The sequence below is a fragment of the Cheilinus undulatus genome, linkage group 13, assembly GCF_018320785.1.
Source record: "Cheilinus undulatus linkage group 13, ASM1832078v1, whole genome shotgun sequence".
Taxonomy (NCBI): domain Eukaryota; kingdom Metazoa; phylum Chordata; class Actinopteri; order Labriformes; family Labridae; genus Cheilinus; species Cheilinus undulatus.
In genome coordinates, this window is record NC_054877.1 from 34,873,784 (window position 1) to 34,891,579 (window position 17,796).

General features: G+C 37.7%; 2 protein-coding genes across 5 annotated transcripts in view; both read right to left on the reverse strand.

The window, feature by feature from the left end:
- Positions 1-5,154: 5,154 nt before the first annotated feature.
- dynlt5 (dynein light chain Tctex-type family member 5) lies at positions 5,155-7,084 on the reverse strand. The gene is made up of 5 exons (XM_041804327.1): positions 6,995-7,084; positions 6,538-6,700; positions 6,228-6,319; positions 5,448-5,572; positions 5,155-5,358 (listed from the first exon to the last, which is right to left on the reverse strand). Exons 2-5 carry the CDS (start codon positions 6,642-6,644, stop codon positions 5,155-5,157), a joined length of 528 nt encoding a protein of 175 aa, XP_041660261.1. The 5' UTR covers positions 6,645-6,700; positions 6,995-7,084.
- A 1,906-nt stretch (positions 7,085-8,990) lies between these two features.
- Positions 8,991-17,796, reverse strand: part of LOC121520405 (SH3-containing GRB2-like protein 3-interacting protein 1) — a 40,352-nt gene continuing 31,546 nt past the window's right edge. For all 4 annotated transcript variants that reach the window (XM_041803837.1, XM_041803836.1, XM_041803835.1 and 1 more), the window contains 6 exons: positions 15,528-15,683; positions 15,286-15,418; positions 14,991-15,193; positions 14,821-14,885; positions 13,332-13,496; positions 8,991-13,224 (listed from right to left, as the gene is read on the reverse strand). In XM_041803837.1, the coding sequence (XP_041659771.1) occupies positions 13,202-13,224; positions 13,332-13,496; positions 14,821-14,885; positions 14,991-15,193; positions 15,286-15,418; positions 15,528-15,683 (745 nt within the window). In that variant the 3' untranslated portion in view covers positions 8,991-13,201. The remainder of the gene's footprint in view (positions 13,225-13,331; positions 13,497-14,820; positions 14,886-14,990; positions 15,194-15,285; positions 15,419-15,527; positions 15,684-17,796) is intronic.

Sequence of the window (17,796 nt, forward strand, 5' to 3'; positions counted from 1 at the left end):
GTGTACCTCAAGGCTTTAGCTTAGGGCTACTTCAGTTTTCATAGTCTATCAATAACATTACTGAAATAATAGGAAATTATAAGTTTCATCTTTATGCTGATGATACGATTTTATATACTGATGCACCTTCATACAGTCAAGCTCTCTCTAAACTGCATCATGATACAAAATCATTGCAACAAGCTCTGATTGATTAAAACTCTGATGAACCAAACAAAAACTGAATACATCTTTTCTTCAAGACAGGACTTTACCCTTTTACTGCTGCTTTGTCTGCGTTAAACAAATCAATCACTAAATGTGTTCAACAATTCAAGTATTTGGGTGTTAGGCTAGATCAGGGCTTGTCTTTTAAATCACACATTTCAAATTCAAATTCAGTTGGTAAAATAAGACCCAAGCTATGGTTTCTTTGCAGGAATGATTAAAAAAGATTGTTCAAGCTTCAATACTGCCTGTTTTGGATTATGAAGGCACTCTTCATACTAGGCAACTGTTTGTAGAAGCCATCGGATGCTGTATATCACATCGCTCTTCATTTTAACACTGATGATTTTGTACCCGTCATTGTGACTTGTATCGCCCTGATGGCTGGCCCTCTTTGGGTCAATGTAGGAAACAGCACAGCATTCTTTCTTTATTTATAGGGTAGTCATTGGTAAACTTCTTTCTTACCTGACTGCTCTCCCATCTAACATCTCTACCCATACAACCTGATCTCAGGATTGGATCACTTTAAAAACAAAAGGTTTAGGACTTAATGGGGTAAGATTACTTTCAAGGTTGCTGCATCTTTTATGTGAAATAGTTTTCAAATGATGGCTAGACTGCCTTCTTTGGTATCATGCAGCATTTTCAAAGAATTTGTGTGGGAACTGCTTAGAGAAAGTGATTGCAACGGTTTTGAAATGTGTTTTTTTAATCAGAATGAGTATGTGTCTGAATGTATTTGTAACTGGTCATTCTGCATTTTTCAATTCTTTCTTTTATTAGATTGCTGCAGGCCACCCATGCAAAAGACACCTCAATCTCAGTGGGTTCTCCCTGCTAAAACAAATAATAGATACAATTCTAAAACCTTTATAAACTTCTGTTTATAAGAGTGCAATAAAAATATTTTTTATTTTATACAATTATTTTTTAATTGTTAATATCAGATTATTGACAAAGTTTAATGTACTAATACAAAACAAAAGGCAGATGGTACAGAGAAGGAGTGTGATTGTAAATTATTGATTTCGATATTAATTAATTCATTGGGAGCTGGATGCAGAGTAGATAGAAATAAACATCTGTCACTTTCTCTGATATTTACAACATGAAAGAATGAAGTGACTCCAGTTGGAAAAAAACAACCTAAAGACCTAAAGTGCTTTTTAAGGTACAACAAGAAAGCATTTAAATTAATACATTAAAGCTGCCAATAAAACCCAAAAAAGGAGATCAAACAAACATAAAAGCAAAGAAATAAAAATGAATGAAAAGACATTAAACACGGCTAAGACAGAGCATATCAACCGGATTTACAATATTGAATAAATTAGTAGAAAAACTAAAAAAAAGAACTGATTGATTCACAGAATAACAGTAACTAAATAAGTATGGGATCACTAGAATTCTTTATACCCTCCATGATTTCAAAGCTCACATCTAAAGTATGTGAGAGTTGTATTTGCACTGTACTTCACATGTTCAGGCTGTGATACTGAGTACAAAGGCAAAGCTGAATGCTGCTTTGATTCCAGATTTATCCAACATCTAACATATTATGGAGCTTTTGAACTGAATTTGGCACTCAACGAAAAGGTTGAAAAAATCCAAGACAAGGGATTAAGGAAATTGTGAGGGTTTTAAATGAGATGCTGAGAATACTGTGTTGATGTAGGCCTATAGCCAGTACATGCCTGTGGTATCATCAGCCATAAATGATATCAGATGGTATCTATTATATTTTTACACCTTTGACTGGTGTGAAAGCCTTGCTACAAAAACTTATATAATTCCTAGTTAGGAAGTGGTGAGCTGTACAATATAAGTTTCATCACAAAAGGAGCTTTCTTGTAGTTCAGCTACATTCATACTGTCATGGTAATCCACTTTCTGACCATTATTGGTAAAGTGTCCTTAACAATATGTTAGGAAATACAGAAAACTTTTTCACTCCTTTTGATCAGCCTTGACCTTTTCCCCACACTCTGACACACATGAAAGCACACCAAGGAAATGATTAATCCATCCATTATCTACACTGCTAGTCCCATTTAAAGTCATGGGGAGCCGAGACGAGGTACACTCTGAACTGGTCCCCAGTCAGTCACAGGTTTGACAAATAGAGACAAACAACCAACCATACCCACACTCAAACCATCAGATGATTTAGAATCACTAATAACCATCTAACTCCTGTACCACTGTGAAGCCTCAGAGATCAGATATGCAAATATCTGACTGCTGGACATGTTGTGAAAGCTCAGAGTGATGTTCATTGCACTTTTGGTGTGATAAGTAGAATACTTTAAGGCTTTGGTTTATGTGTCTTCGCCTTTTAAGGGGTTGGCAATACACTAAACAATACCCTTAATTACATGATATTTTTGGTTAAAAGTGTGTTTTACATAATTTTCATTGGTAAGAACTTTGTCCTTTTTCAATAAGAAGTTTCAATTATTTTGATAAGTTGGTTTATTAATCAAACTTACACCAAACCAGGACTCTATCTGAGCAATTGGGGGAGAAGGGCCTAAGAGAGGTGACCAAGAATCTGATGGTGACTGACTGAGCTCCAGAGATACTGGGTGGACAAAGTTCCAGAAGGATAACCATCACTGCAGCCCTCCACCAATCTGGGATTTATGGCAGCATGGCTATGAAAGCCTCTTCTCAGTGTAAAGCACATGAAAGCCTGTTTGGAGTTTGCAAGGGATTTTCTGGTCCGATGAAACCATGATTGAACTGTTTGGCTCAATTCTAAACGTTACATCCAGAGGAAACCCGGCATCCCCTCATCACCTGTCCAATACCATCCCAACAGTGAAGCATGGTGGTGGCAGCATCATGCTGTGGGGGTGTTTTTCAGCAGCAGGGACTGGGAGACTGGTCAGGGTTGAGGGAAAGCTGAATGGAGCCGGGTGCCAAGATATCCTCAATGAAAACCTGTTCTGCAGGACTTCTGAGTGGGCCAAATCACCTTCCAACATGGCGATGACCCTGAGCACACAGCAAGGACAACACAGGAATGCCTTAGGGACAACTTTCTGAATGTCCTAGAGTGGCCCAGCCTGAGACCTGACTTGAACCCTATCAAACATCTCTGGAGAGACCTGAAAATGTCTGCCCTCCAACCCGACTGAGCTTGAGAGGATTTGCAAAGAAGAAATATATAAAATCCGCCAAACCAGGTTTGTAAAGTTTTTCTTGTGTCATATTCATGATATTCATTGACACTGCAGTTTTTTTCTTTTCAATAAAATTGCTACAATTCTGCTTTCACACTGCCATGATGGGGTACTGAGAGTAGATTAATTAGAAAAAATGACTCTGAATGATTGTTGCATCAAGCTGTAACATAACAAAACTGAATAAGGTAAAGGGGGTCTGAATACTAAGTTGGTTAATAAACCAACTAACAAAAAAGTTCGGACTTCTACATGAAAAATTACTGAGTAATATGACTGAAAAAATACATTTAACAAATCCCTTTCTAAGTAAAAGTACCCTACTTATCACACAAAAGTGAAATCAGTGCTATTTTGAGCTAACACTGTAAATTCTACTTGGGTTGCTAATCTGTATTTCCACCTCTTACAGTCTGATGGACCATAATTGTTTGTTTGCAGAGCTGTGCTTTCCATAGAGTTGTGTCCATGACAGTAATCATTTATACCATGTGAGCTATGGATGTGTACAGTGTAAAATAAGAAGCAAATGTCACCGTATGCTTGGTATAGCAGCATTCACCTTTCTTGACAGATAAATAAGATAAATACAAACTATATTTTTAGTTGTGGTTATTCTAAGACACATTTGACCACTATATTTTTTGAGCTTGACTCTACTTAAGAACATGGTTCAGTTGGAAAACAAGTGTACTGGTTAATGTGACTGTCTCTTCTGGGAATTGCTGATTTATGTTCATGATAACACGCAGAGACTCCACCGTGTTGCTATGCAGAGACCCATCATCTAAGTTTGCCGTGTGACAGATATCTCAAGAGATCCATTAAGAAACACTTTGCTTAATCCATGGCAATAAAAAAACCTGCAGTTTGGACATTAGAAAGCAATTCTCTCTGTGACATTTACCAAAAAGTAGTCAATCAGTGATCACCACAGTGGCCTGGATTCCCACACTCATCCTAAATGACCTGATCCAACATCCGCTCTTAAGAGCATATGACGGTTACTACAGATAACACTGTTTGTTTGCACACCTGAAGGCCTGGGCAGGAGTGAAGCATCAGTGAAGACCCTATAAAAAGGGACCATCAGGACAGTAGTATCAGAGAATGAACATGAGGCCCCTCCTTCTGCTGGCGGTGCTGCTGTGCATGTTGTGTGTAGCACAGGTTCAGACGCAGGATAATGCCCTCAGGCTGTGTGGACGTGCATTTGTGCGGGCGGTGGTGTACACCTGTGGAGGATCGAGGTGGAAAAGGCTGATGGGGGAAGAGACGTCTTTATACAGCAGTGAGTATAGACTGAGATATTACACTTTGAAGTTAATTTGTCAGTAATGAAACCAAAAGAAAGACTTGATTTCTGTGATCTCTTTGCAGGTAGAGATCCAGAACAGATGATTGGGTCTGCGATGGGGCGTTATCGACGAGACCAAAAGCAGGCGCTAATATCAGTGTGCTGTCAAATAGGCTGTCGAAAGAGTGACCTCTCCATGCTCTGCTAGAGGGAAACATCCCAGAGCGCCCAGAGAGATCATCATCAATGTGTCATCCATACTTTCAAATATAATCTTCAGAATGTCAACTGGAAAATGTGGTTTAATTTTTCATGCTAAGAAAAATAAACAATGAAATCTGCTTACAGATTCCTGCTCTGTTGTTTTTGTATGGCAAAATATACAACTGAGATGAAGAAGAATAGCTCCTCTTTTGTATAGGCGTTTAAAATTAGTCTTGTTTTTATCAGTCTCTACATGGTTCAGTCATAGTAAACACCATAGACAGTTGCCACACCAAACAAAGAGCTGTTCTGGAAGGAGTAAGAGGCAGAAGTGTCATTCGACGCGTCCCACAGGCAGCGGCTGCTGATCTGCATGCTCTGTCCAGTAAGCTGCCCAATGTGAACCAGGACCACAATTTTATATCTGGGTATCATCAGCTCCTTGACCTGGGCTCTTATCACCTAAGAGGAAGCGATGCAAAGAATGAAACACATAGCTCATGAACTACAAGGTATTCAAAATGCATGACTTTATGGTTCAGTTCATTTACCTCACATATTGTTTTGGTCATTTTTTGAGACCACTCTCCTTCATATTTTTCTTCTTGGAGGTAAGTGGTGAGCACATCCTTCAGTATGTCTGTGACAGCAGGGACGGGGAAGCGTTTGTAAGGTCCTGTGATTAGAAAAATGAGAACGAAAGTACAATGTTGAATAAGTTTGACCTTAGATGAAAACCATTGGACAAACAAACTATCTAAATCAATGCTTTGGTGTATAATAGTTGTGGGCTGAGTGCATGCATTTTTCTTTTAATTTTCTGTTTAGTGTAAAGCATTTTGTGCTACATTGCACTGTATGAAAAGTGCTATACAAATAAAGATTGATTGATTGTTTAATAGCTGTAGTAAAAGGTCTAAATCAGGAGAATTACATTCAACATTCCCTCTCAAATAAAATCTAATTATAATCAACAACAGCTTTAGTACAATGAAGACAAATGTCAGGTTTTAGTCTGGAATATTGAAAATGAGTTATTCATATGAAAATGTTTGTTTTTTTTTATTGTTGAAATGTGATCAAATTAACCTTCTGCAGGAATGGCAACACATAGGGGCTGGGGGCTGTATACAACTGCTAACACCACTTTTTTCTTTTCAAAATATTTGTGTATAGGTCATGTGTTTTTTCATGTAAATGCAAATGAATAAAACACAACCGTTCAACTATTCTGTCTATCTACTTAAGCCTTTGTACTAGTACAGCATATCCATATTTGGAGATGATGTTGTTTTGCAGCATATTTGCCAAACAGGTGGCTGTTATCTCACCCAACTGGTAGGTGTTCTCCATTGAAACGACCATCCGAGTGTTGTCATCATGGTGTCCTAGTTCAGTTAAGCACGACACGGTACTGACAGAGCTGAAAGACAAGATTAGAAGAGCTGAAGCACTGTGGTATAAACACAATACACTGAAGTTGAAGAACTCTGTATACGTAAGAAAAAACAGGCTGATAAAAACATGCTGTGTTGATGTGAATGCAGCCTGAATATCAGTCATTATCATGTCTGAGTAAAGCTGACGTAAAAAATGACCTAAAATAATGAAATTAAAGGCAAATACAATATGTATACTCACTCCTTGGTCCTTGTATCTTTGCCTCTGACCCCATGGCTTCCCTCGGAGGCCCCCTTGCCTGTCTTCTTCTCTCTTTTTTGGGTTTTCTCTTTCAGCACATCAGACATGGCACCTTCCTTTGACTGTAGCTTGTCTTCAGAAGAGGAAAACCTTAACAGTTCATCTAATATTTTCAGGAAGATAATACAGTCAAAGAGTTAGTTCATAACATCATACAGTATATCAAAAGCAACAGGCTAACATTGAAACTATTCAAAATTTAAAAGCATTTGCTAGCTTTCTTTCTATGTAAATAGAAACAAGTTAGCTAATAAGCTGCTGCCGACGGATAGTAGCTGGTCCGTAATTCTCAGTTACAACCATCAGCCAGTGATAACGATAGTTAAACACTTTGTTTTATATTTTGTCAAACAGGTGATACAGAAACCTTCCAGATGAAAATATGTGAACTTTTTACCGATTTTAGGACGTCTTAAAACAAGCAGAGCAGTCTTTAGCCGGGTGAGCTTGGTGTTGTCATGGTGACCCTAAACCGCCTGCTCCAAACTTCCGGTGAAATACCAGCCAACCAAGGTCTAGGACCTGCAACCTCCAAAGTGAATTATTACTATAAAGTTGCACAGCCGCCAGTCCTCACAAATGGTGGGGGCACAGGGGACCAGTCAGGGCTTGACATCGACACGCGCCAACCAGCAAAATACAGGTGGATTTCAGTCATGACAGGTAGTGCAGGGACTGCCACCACCCACTTTTGCGGTCAGAACTGATTGGTGACACATCCTGTGTTTTAGGGGAGAACGGGGACAATTGTAACACACTCAATTCCTCCAATTAGAAACCAACTAGTGTGATGAAACCAACTCTGCACATGCTCAGAAGGATTCTCTCTCTCTCTGCTGTACACAAAAAAAAAAAAAAAGATTTTGAGGAACAAATGTTTCTTTTTGGTTTGACAAATGTTCTTTTTCTGCTGTCTAAAGTTTTGCAATTGCCATAGCCTACTAAAAGCCATACTACCTCATGTAAGCAAATGCTGACTTAATTTTATTAAAGTTTGGCTACAGACAGTTCTTGGCTGTTGAATCTGAAATGATTTGAATACATCCAAGTAATAAAAATGTACTGAGTGCAAAATAATTCTTACAGTCACTTATTAGTGCCATGAGCTGTGGTGTTTCCATAAAGAGATACATCTTTTGCTTTGAGTTAATTGTACAGTCTACTTGCATTGGGGGAAATAAGAAACTATATTGAAAACACCTTGGTAAATTTATGTGATACTGTAGCAGAAATGGGAATACTTTAGAGTTAACTCTAATCCGAAATATAGAAGGTAAATATGATGTTTCTAGCCAATGTTACAATTGCCTGAACTGAACAAAACAGTCATACCTTTACAAGTTAAAATACAGCATTAGCTCTATTAACTAGTGCAAAAATAGATGTTTCTTATATTTAAAAATGGCATGTGTATTCCAAGTAATCTGTGGCTTATGAAGGAAAATCTGAAAAATGTTACAATAGCCCTCGGCCTACTCTAACTGGGTTTTACTGTTAATGCCAGTGTTTGTCAACTTTTACAGGGGTCAGTTTTCACCTCAAATAATTACAAAGTGCTAGATTTGTGCCCACTTTATATTAGACCACAAACTTGGTTCGTTGGTTTGTGTTTTCTACAGGGTTGTTGTGGGAGAAAAATTGGTTTTATGTTTGAACTACAGAGTTTTTTATATTTCAAAGGATCTAGTTTAAGATAATTTTAGCACATCATAGCCAACTTTTATCATATACTGTATGTTATTTCAAACAAGAAAATTGTGTCTGGTGAAAATTCAGAGTGGCTAGTAACCACGATGGCTGGTGGACACAATTTTTATTTTGCAAAAATGCTTCATTTTAGTTCCGTTTTTCATTAGTTTTACTGTTCATTTTGTTTTTAGTCATTTAGGATATTTGTTAGGGGTGAGACCACAAAGGGCCAGAAAAAGTAAACATACAATTTTAACACAATATAAAGATAGAATACTCTTCACTACTCACTTCATTTATTCAAATTTGATGTTTGAATACAACACAATACCTAAAATTACCATTGTGTGAAGTCTTCTTTAGTCAAATCAGGCCCTTTTATACTCTCCAGACTTCTGTGTACATGTCAGTCAGTCTGCTGCTGTCAAAGACTAAAATTAAAGATATTTGGGCCCTAATTTCATTTCATTTTAGTGAGTTTTATAAGTACACAATAAAATAAGGATTTGGTTTATTTTTGTAAAGCCTTTTTTATTTCAGTTTCAATTAAACAAAATGATTTTTGCATTTTAGTGTAGTTAGTTATTTTTAATTATCTGTATTATCCTTGGGTCTGATACACTATGAGACTATTTAAACACAACCAGTCACATTTATGTCAAATCAGAAAAATGAACAAATGAGAGAAAGATAAATGCCTCATATTTCCTCTTCTTTATTACCAAGTAAAACAGGTATTACATTATATTGATTTTTTCATATATTTACTTTCAAAATCTTTGGATGGGAAATTTACATGAGATGTTTGCATATTCTGTGTCTAACGCAGTGAAAGGAATATAGCCAAAACATTGTAGAAAAAATAAACTTACAGAAAAATAAACTTACAGAAACCCTCCAATACTGGAGGACTTATAACATCTGTTCAATAATAAGGCAAAGAAAAATATAAGCATTATAAACAAAAACATAACTGTCCTATTTAAGAAAAAAGCTTGTTTTGTTGATTTTTCTAGAACTTAATGAATTACACTCAGGCCAAAACTGTGAGTCAACACATTAAAAAATTCTATGAAATGTGATGTTCAATACATGTACATGAGGCCATGAACTCCTTAACTGATGAATTTGAAGGTGTATTTTGAGTGCGAGTCAAACACAGGAGAATGTCAAACACCTATATCAGATGCATGGTATATAGATGAAAACATGCCAAATTTATTGACAATGGGTTTTTGAAGGTGCAACAACAGCAAAACAGAGAGTGGAGGTTAAAGTGAAGGCAAAAAGTCTCCTCTCATAGCACAATTATACAGTAACACACGTATCATGACCGTATCGGAATGACTAAATTAGTATTGCATTGATAAGATCTGTGATGGACAAATGCAGATTTCATGCGGCACCGTTTGGAGTTATTCATCAACAGTAACACAGTTTTTTACAGGAAACCCACATGTAAAACCATAGATGAAAAGTGTTGGTGTTATTAGGACCTAATGCGTCATGAGTGCTGACATCAATAAACCAAGAGACAATCACAGACACATCCATATGCCCAGAGAAATATTTGAAACATAGCTTTTTTATATACACTTTTTACATTTTAAATATTGCTATTAGAAAATGATAAAACATTTATTCAACATGGTGGAAAAGGAAGAAAATAAACGGGGACGTGAATAGTGCTAACTTTTTGATAGACGTTTCTTTTCATAACTCTAAGTCCCCTTTAATACTCTATAACACCTCTATCAAAGATCAGAATCAAAGGAATTGGCCAAGTTTTTAAGCAGCATCAAAGGCAACTCCAACAACCCTCCAGCCCAGGTCCCGTCTTCATTTCTCCTAAAACTTAAAGCTCCTTTTTCACCACCATATGGCACTCACATCTGGCTCTGTTTCTACTCACATCTTAAGGCCCTTTAAACTTAATTTCTGTAGTATTTACAGATTAAATTAACAGTTCCACTGGAAGTAGCAGCTTCTGTTAGTCACACATGTCTCACCTCTTTACAATTTGACCATTCACACATCACCACAAACATTCCTTTAGCCCTGTGATGTGGAGGAAATTGATGAATCTCAACATTGCACTCGCCCATAGTGGTAATGTCATGATTTTTTTCTTCGGCAAGTCAAAATCTGTTTCTGTTTGCATGACCTGTTAGCAGCAAAATGTCATGAGCGTTAGTAGTAAACACTTTCTGAATTTTATTTGCTTCATTCCTGATTGAGTGATGAGGAAATTAGAGCACTGAAAAGTACAATGATCATATTTTGTAGATCATTAATATAATTATCTATTTCTTCATTTGAGCAGATTTTGAATTAAATAAATTTATAGCATGTCTGCTAACATCAACATGGTGTAACAATGAGCCTTTGTGCTGAGTACCACAGCCAAACGTCACAATTATTAACCTCCTGAAACTGTGTTTATGTGCCTGATTAAATTAATTATTTAGAATATTCTCTGAATGTTTTTCTGTGTTTGGGCACTGGCTTAGCTCAGCTGGTGGGATGCCTATGTACAGAGGCTATAGTCCTCAACTCACTGGTCATGGGATCGGTTCCCGGTCTCCTCACATTTGATGCATGTCTTACCCCACTCTCTCTCCCCCTGTTTCCAGTCTTTCTTCAGCTGTCCTGTCCTATTGTAAGCAAAAAAGCTCCAAAAATAATCTTTAAAACAAAAAAGGCTTGCCTGTACTTGAGTAGCATGTGAAAAAGTTGTCGTGGTTGGTGTCAAGCTAGCTATCTAACAACTCCCAGATATGCAGAATCAATCTAAGGTAGGCTATTTAACCTACTTAGCTAAAGATAAAGATTTACAGTGTAACTGTGAATCAAAAAAGCATTTAAGGTATGATAATTATCTTTATAGTCCCTCTAAGAATACTTCAAGCTGTCATTCTCTTTATTTGCCACCTTGGGGTGTGAACAGGTTGGAATATCCAACAGATACACAATATAACTAGCATCCAATATTAAGCTCTTACCCTATAGTTGTCTCAACTGACTCCTTCTTCCTGAGGAACCCCCCCATCTCTTAGCCCTGAAATATTGTCTACCAGCTAATGCTAGCTAAGCAAGCACAGAACAACCACTAGGGAATATCAGCTGAAGGAAATTTTGATGGAGTATTTGATTTGTCTTAATGAACCGTTTAGAAATTAATTTTAAGGTGTGCATGTAATTAATTAGCTTGTGAAAAATTTGCCTTGTTATAGCTTGCTAGCTAGCTAGCTAGTCCCAAATCACAAACTTCTGTTAGTATACTGTTTCATAGTACATCAAAACAGTAAAGAGCATTTAATCACAGTGGGTTAGTATTGTCTCAAATTGTGCACTGCTGTTTTGCATTCACAGGAAGTGGCAACGGCTTTCTCTTCCTTCTTCTTTAGCAGTAGGTTGCAAAATAAGCAGAAGTTTGATGGCTATTTTCACTAACTATGAAACCAATGTAACTTGTATTCTATTTTACAAATGCTAACATCAGCTAATGCGCTAGCATGCTAACAATAAAAAATCCTTTGCACACTTGCGCCCTCAAAATATGTAGTTTTTAGCACACAAGTATGCAATTTGGGACACACTGGCTGTTTTACACAAACCCTTGACCACTAAGATGATAAACAGTTATGTATTACATACAATATTTAAGATTTTCATTCATTTTGGCTCAACCACATTGTGGAGAAAACAACTGAAGCCCTTTCAGCTAATGCACAATAGTTTTACCATCCATTTTGACCATTTTTTCACTGAATTCCTGGCTCTGTTTGTATGGTCCTGACCAACTACCTAGGAAAAAAGAAGGTGACTTTAAGCTACTACATGATCCTCTCTGTTTAACAGCTAGTTAGCTTAGATATAAGCTTGGTACACGGCATATTGAGAACAATGGGCAGTTTTGACTGAGTTTCTTTGAGTACAAAAGGCTGCCTGTTGTTGCCAAGAAGAATGTAATGATGACAGTTCCAGTTATAAATCTTGATAAATATATTAATCAAAATTCTCTTAAATTTAGACTGAAGCTTCAATTTCTAAGAAAAGAAAGTAGTTGACACCAGGAAGAAGGTTGTCAATGTGTAAATAGCAAAATATTTTTTAAATAAAAATTTATCTACAACATATAATCAGTGTACATAAAAGGGGTTTAACCATGCTCCAAAATCAATTCAGACTGAGGCTCAAACATAACACCGTGTTAAACATCATCAGTTTAAGGGTACTGATGTCAGTGTAGTGCTGCAGGTCGTGAGCAAACCTGTCAACTTTGATCACAAGACTGAAAGAATGGGCGGTGACTTTTTAAAGGCTGTCTACACAGTAACATCACTTCATTGAGTAAGTCGATAAGATCGGTCCACATGGTGCAAAACGATCTGATTTGAGGTGGCAGTGTAAATCAGACATGACCATGTAAACTACTGAAATATACCGCAACCATACACTACCTCTCTTAAAAAACATTTTCCACTCTTTTCCACCTTGTTAGAGATTGTTTTGATATTATATAATCTATTCACATTTTTTTACAGTGCATTTGCATTGACAACAGATAAGACAAAAGAAATTGCAATGAATAAGGCTGGATCACTGAATGAATCCACAAATATGTCAACGAGAACAAAGAATCAGAGTTTCCTTATATTTTACTCCATTTAGGCCCATTAAGTGTTCCAAGTGCACAAAGTAATGATTTGTTTTTACTTGCATAAACTCAGCAGCAGTCGCTCTACTGAATATGAAATTACTCTGTGTGTGTTTAGTTCTTCTGATAAATCTCAATCATTACCTCTAATGGCTGCCTAAGATAAAGTCTCATATGCACTAAACATGGGATGGATCCGTCGTCTTCACAGTCAGAAGCCATTGATTCTTTTGGTTCCGTTCACAAACAGGTCCACTAATTATCTGCCAGATATTTCCCTGTAAAGAAAACATAAAAAGTTTTCATCTTCAGCTTTGTTTTATCTAAAATATGGTTCAAAAGTCGCTGACATTTTGTAACACACATTTCTGATGCTCAAACTGACCTGCAGCAAATCTCTTCTTGATCAGTGAGAGTCGGTATCCCGTCCCAACCAGCTGGATGTCACACCCTGACAGAGTGCTGCCCTCACTGGTGAATTGGACTGATAGCTGCGAGGGTTTACATGAACCGTCACTCATTTGGAACCGGCCAAGGAGAGCCCCAACTCCTGGAGGACACAAATACAATAGAAAGTTTTTCTTGTTACAGAAATGGTTGCACTGTTATATATCTTAAATGTTTACGAAAAGTTGGCATTTATCTGAGGATTTTTAGTTTTAAAGTCCACTGGTTTAAATAACGAATAAATACACTTCTGGGGCTCTCACCAAAACAACAACAAAAGCAAGTAGAGACACACTGGTTAGTTCTGCCACTTACTCCTTGTTTTGAAGTGAGGGCTCAGTACCCCCCAATACGGTGTATTTACTAAGCAGTAAAACAGTTAGTTTCATGAATTCAAAAGGATGGCACTTTTATGTATGCAGAAACTTTCTGCACACACACAAGTCTTCTCAATGCTTATATGTTCTGAGCATTATGTATCATGGAGCTCTGAGGTTTATAACTAATTATAAAGTTTGTTATATGAAAATGTTAGACGGCCTTCTTTCTCAACATGAAGACTGAGGAATTAGTGTATCTACAAGACTATTCTTGGTCTACTTCCTTCATACTCTCTGACCTATATCAGTCAGAAGTGCACAGGAACTTGTTATCTTTGGTCTCAAGGTTTTTTCTTTGTGTCTATTCTAAAGACTGGGAGTGAACTTGGAAAATGATTTTTAAGTTAACCAACACTTTTGCCTGGTATGAGGTTAAAAAAGCCAAAACTTAACATACCAGTCTCAGGGGATGCTTTTAAGTGGATGTGCATGTTTCATCAAACAAAAGCTTCACTGCAAAGCTGATTTTTATTTTCAAAATCCTGAAAATGTTAACAATTATCAGCCCCAGCCTCAGCTCCAACATCTTCTCCTCCAACCACTTCTCAAAAAACGTGCATTTCCCATCATTTAGATGCTCACATCATTTGATCACATCGTTAACTTGGTAGCTAGGGACACAGCCGAGCTTTAAGGATGCACTGATAGCTCAACAGGCCAGACCACAACATGGTGGAGTTACATCACAGGTTAAAACTAAAAGTAACAACATTTAATGCATTTAGTCTTGCATTTAAGACTTTTTTAAAAGATTTTTTAAAATCTCATTTTCTGTTAAATTGATTTATCAACTTTTAATACGTTTTAAGACCCTTCAGAGATCCTGGTTACATGTGCTGCTGCCTGTCTTGCTAAGGAAACAAGATTTCTAATTTATTTATTCTTACTCCTGGTTAAATAAAGGTTACTAATAAGTAAGAAACAGAACATTTCATGTGGACTCACTAAAATAGGACATAAGACGAAAACCAGAAAACATTGTTTAGTCTGAGGATTATTTATTTCTGTTGTCATATTCATGAAGAACTTGGGAAAATAAACACTTACCTCCATTTTCAGATCTGTGAGAGAGGCTGGAAATCTTCCACAGTATCGTCTGCTGCTCCGGATTCCTATATTAGATTAAAAAAAATGTAAAATGCTGAGGGCGTGCTGCTTTCAAAACATAAAATCTGAGCCAGGCCAACCCCCAGTGCTGGTCCTGAATGCAACCTTACCAGGTGGCGGGGGGGATCATGGTCTGGACCGTGGCCATGCCTCCATCCACAGGGACTAGGAACTGGATGTCATGTAGTGGTACGGGTGCAGCCATGGCCTCAGTATTGTACTTGTAATCTATTCTAAGGTCTGTGTTGTTGGCATCGCCTCGCCAACTCAACGCCAGGTTCAGAGGAGTGGACTGGATCCCGTCTGCAGACACCTGATAGGATGAGAGAGAAAGAGAGTGAGATGCAAGGATAGATGAGTGAAGTCAAACATAAACAAATATACAATCAAATACAAGTTTGATACCTGGTATTTGATCATGTCCACGTTGTAGTACGTAGCCTGAGGCTTCTGTTCTGCCACTTTTTTTAGGTGGCTCATCAGGTTTGGCATATTTACCCAGAATTCCTTTGAGTCTGTGCAGTCTGCTATGGACTCACTGCGAGAAGAAATGTAGAAAAAAAATCAAATGTACAGAAGCATCATCAGAACTAAAGCCTTGTACTATACTATGACTGTAGTGAGTCTTTCTGGGGTGTTATTCCTACCAGCAGAGCAGCTGTGGGTTGGGGAGGACCTGCTCCAGTCGGTTGTAGTTGCTGATGCTGAAGGTGAGGATGGGCTGAGTCGGGTGGCTGGCAAAATGTCGAGTTATACCTGCAGGGAAGGACAGCACCATCTCCCCTGTGATCTTCACAACACATCTGAGACAGAGGGAGAGGAGAAGCAGATATCAGACGTCATGCTAAATAAATATATACATACATCTGTCACAGTAACAGAACAGAAATTACATTGTTTGACCCCAGCAGTCTACAGTCTTAAACACATCACATAATATTCAATCAGCTTTAAGAGATTTATGTACAGTAGGTGATCGTCGTATCCTGAGCTTTTGCACCTACTTTTTTTGCCCTTATTTTGACAGGAGAGCTGAACATAAACAGGAAGTATGGGGAGAAAGGGTGAGATCCCATGAACTCCAGCCTCTGTATATGCCAACTGAACCAGACAGGTGCCCTTTTCTTTCTTTTTTAAGATTTATTTTTGAGCTTAAATGCCTGAATTATAGATATGAAAGTAGATGTAAACTGGAGAGAGAAAAAGTGAGAATTGATGTGAGAGAAAGGAGCCACAGGCTGCCTGCTTTGAAGGGAACAACCTCGACACATGCAGGCGTAGCCACTAATGGCGTCCCTCTGGGCTTTTCATGTAAGATAAAAAACTTGTTCAGTCATGTTTCTTTCAGTGCAGTGTTCAAAGATTAAATCCCTCCTATGCTTTGATGACTCACAAAAAGTTATCCTTGCCTTTAGTTTCTCATTATGAAGCCCTACATTAAGGTATAACTCAGCCTGCACCACTATGGTTTGGTCCAAAATGCTGTTGCTTAAAAAAACAAGACTTTATGCTTAAGTTTTACTATCTGTGTTGGCTGCCCAAACAAATGTTGATGTGGTACAAAAATATGCATCACTATTTTGTAAAAACACAGATCTTTTAGCCTATGTATCATCTTTATTGTATTATGAAAATATGTTAAGTATGGTATTAGTTAAAAATGAAATTCTACCACTATTTTGCCTGCCTGTTGTTGGATATTTTAAGTGTGTGACAACAATGACCTAACTGTCTGAAGCCAGTTTAGAGTCCGAAATCATTTTTAATTGATTCAATGAGTGCATCCAAAAAATAGCAATCAAGTAAATGTTCATTTTTTTTCTTGTGATTTACTTCAGAAAGTTTAATTTCCATTTATTCATCTCATTAAAAAGTGAAAAATTTTGAGACTTTTTGTTTAATATTGATGATTACGGTTTACAGCTCATGAAAATCAAAAATCCACTTTCTACGATCTTAGAATACTGTGGAAAAAATCTAATTTGCAAAGGTTTACAGAACCTTTATTCTTTCACTCTAGTTCAATACACACAACTGAAATCATGGGGAAGACTAATGTCTTGACAAATGTCCTGAAGACAAACAGTGACACCCTTCACAAGGACGATTATCCACATAATTCCCTGCTGAAAGGGCAGGCTGTTCTCAGAGTTCTGTATCAAATCATATTCATGGAAAGTCTGCTGGAAGGGAAAAGTGTGGTAAGAAAAGTGCACAAACAACAGGTATGAGCTCAACCTTCAGGGGATTGTAAAACAAAGCACATTCAGGAACTTAAAGGAGATTTACAAAGAGCAGACTGAGGCTGGAGTCAGTGTATCAAGAGCCACCACACAGACTGGTCCAGGAAATGGATTAAAGGTGTCAAGTTTTTAGAGTCAAGCCAATCCTGAACCACAGACAACTTCTTAAGCTTGTCAACTGGGCTAAGGAGAAAAAGATCTGGACCACTGTGGAGTTGTCCAATGTTCTCTTTTTGGATGAAAGTAAGTTTTGCCTTTCATTTGGAAATCAAGGTCCCAGAGTCTGGAGGAAGATCTGAGAGACAAGGATCCAAGGTGCTTGAGGTCCAGTGTTTCCATTTTCCAAAGTCAGTGGTGGTTTAGGGTGCCATGTCATCTGCTGGTGTTGGTCCACTGTGCTTCATCAAGTCCAGAGTCAACACTGTCAAACATCTACCAGGAGATTTTAGAGACCTTCGTGCTTCCATCTGATGAGAAGCTTTATGGAGATACTGATTTCCTTTTCCAGCAGGACTTGGCACCTGCTCACAGTGAAGCCAAAACTACCAGAAAATGGCTTGCTGATCATGGTGTCACTGTGTTTGATTGTCCAGCCAACTGGCCTGACCTGAACCCCATAGAGAATCTCTGGGGAAACTCAGGGAGAAAGATGAGAGACACCAGACTCAACAAT

What these genes read in the sequence shown, in the direction of transcription:
- dynlt5 (XM_041804327.1), bottom strand. Translation starts at nt 6,644, where the DNA reads ATGTCTGATGTGCTGAAAGAGAAAACCCAAAAAAGAGAGAAGAAGACA. An exon ending in GGAGAACACCTACCAGTTGG is followed by an intron (nt 5,573 to 6,227) that starts GTGAGATAACAG and finishes TTCTAATCACAG; the next exon opens with GACCTTACAAACGCTTCCCC. An exon ending in TGACCAAAACAATATGTGAG is followed by an intron (nt 5,359 to 5,447) that starts GTAAATGAACTG and finishes GCTTCCTCTTAG; the next exon opens with GTGATAAGAGCCCAGGTCAA.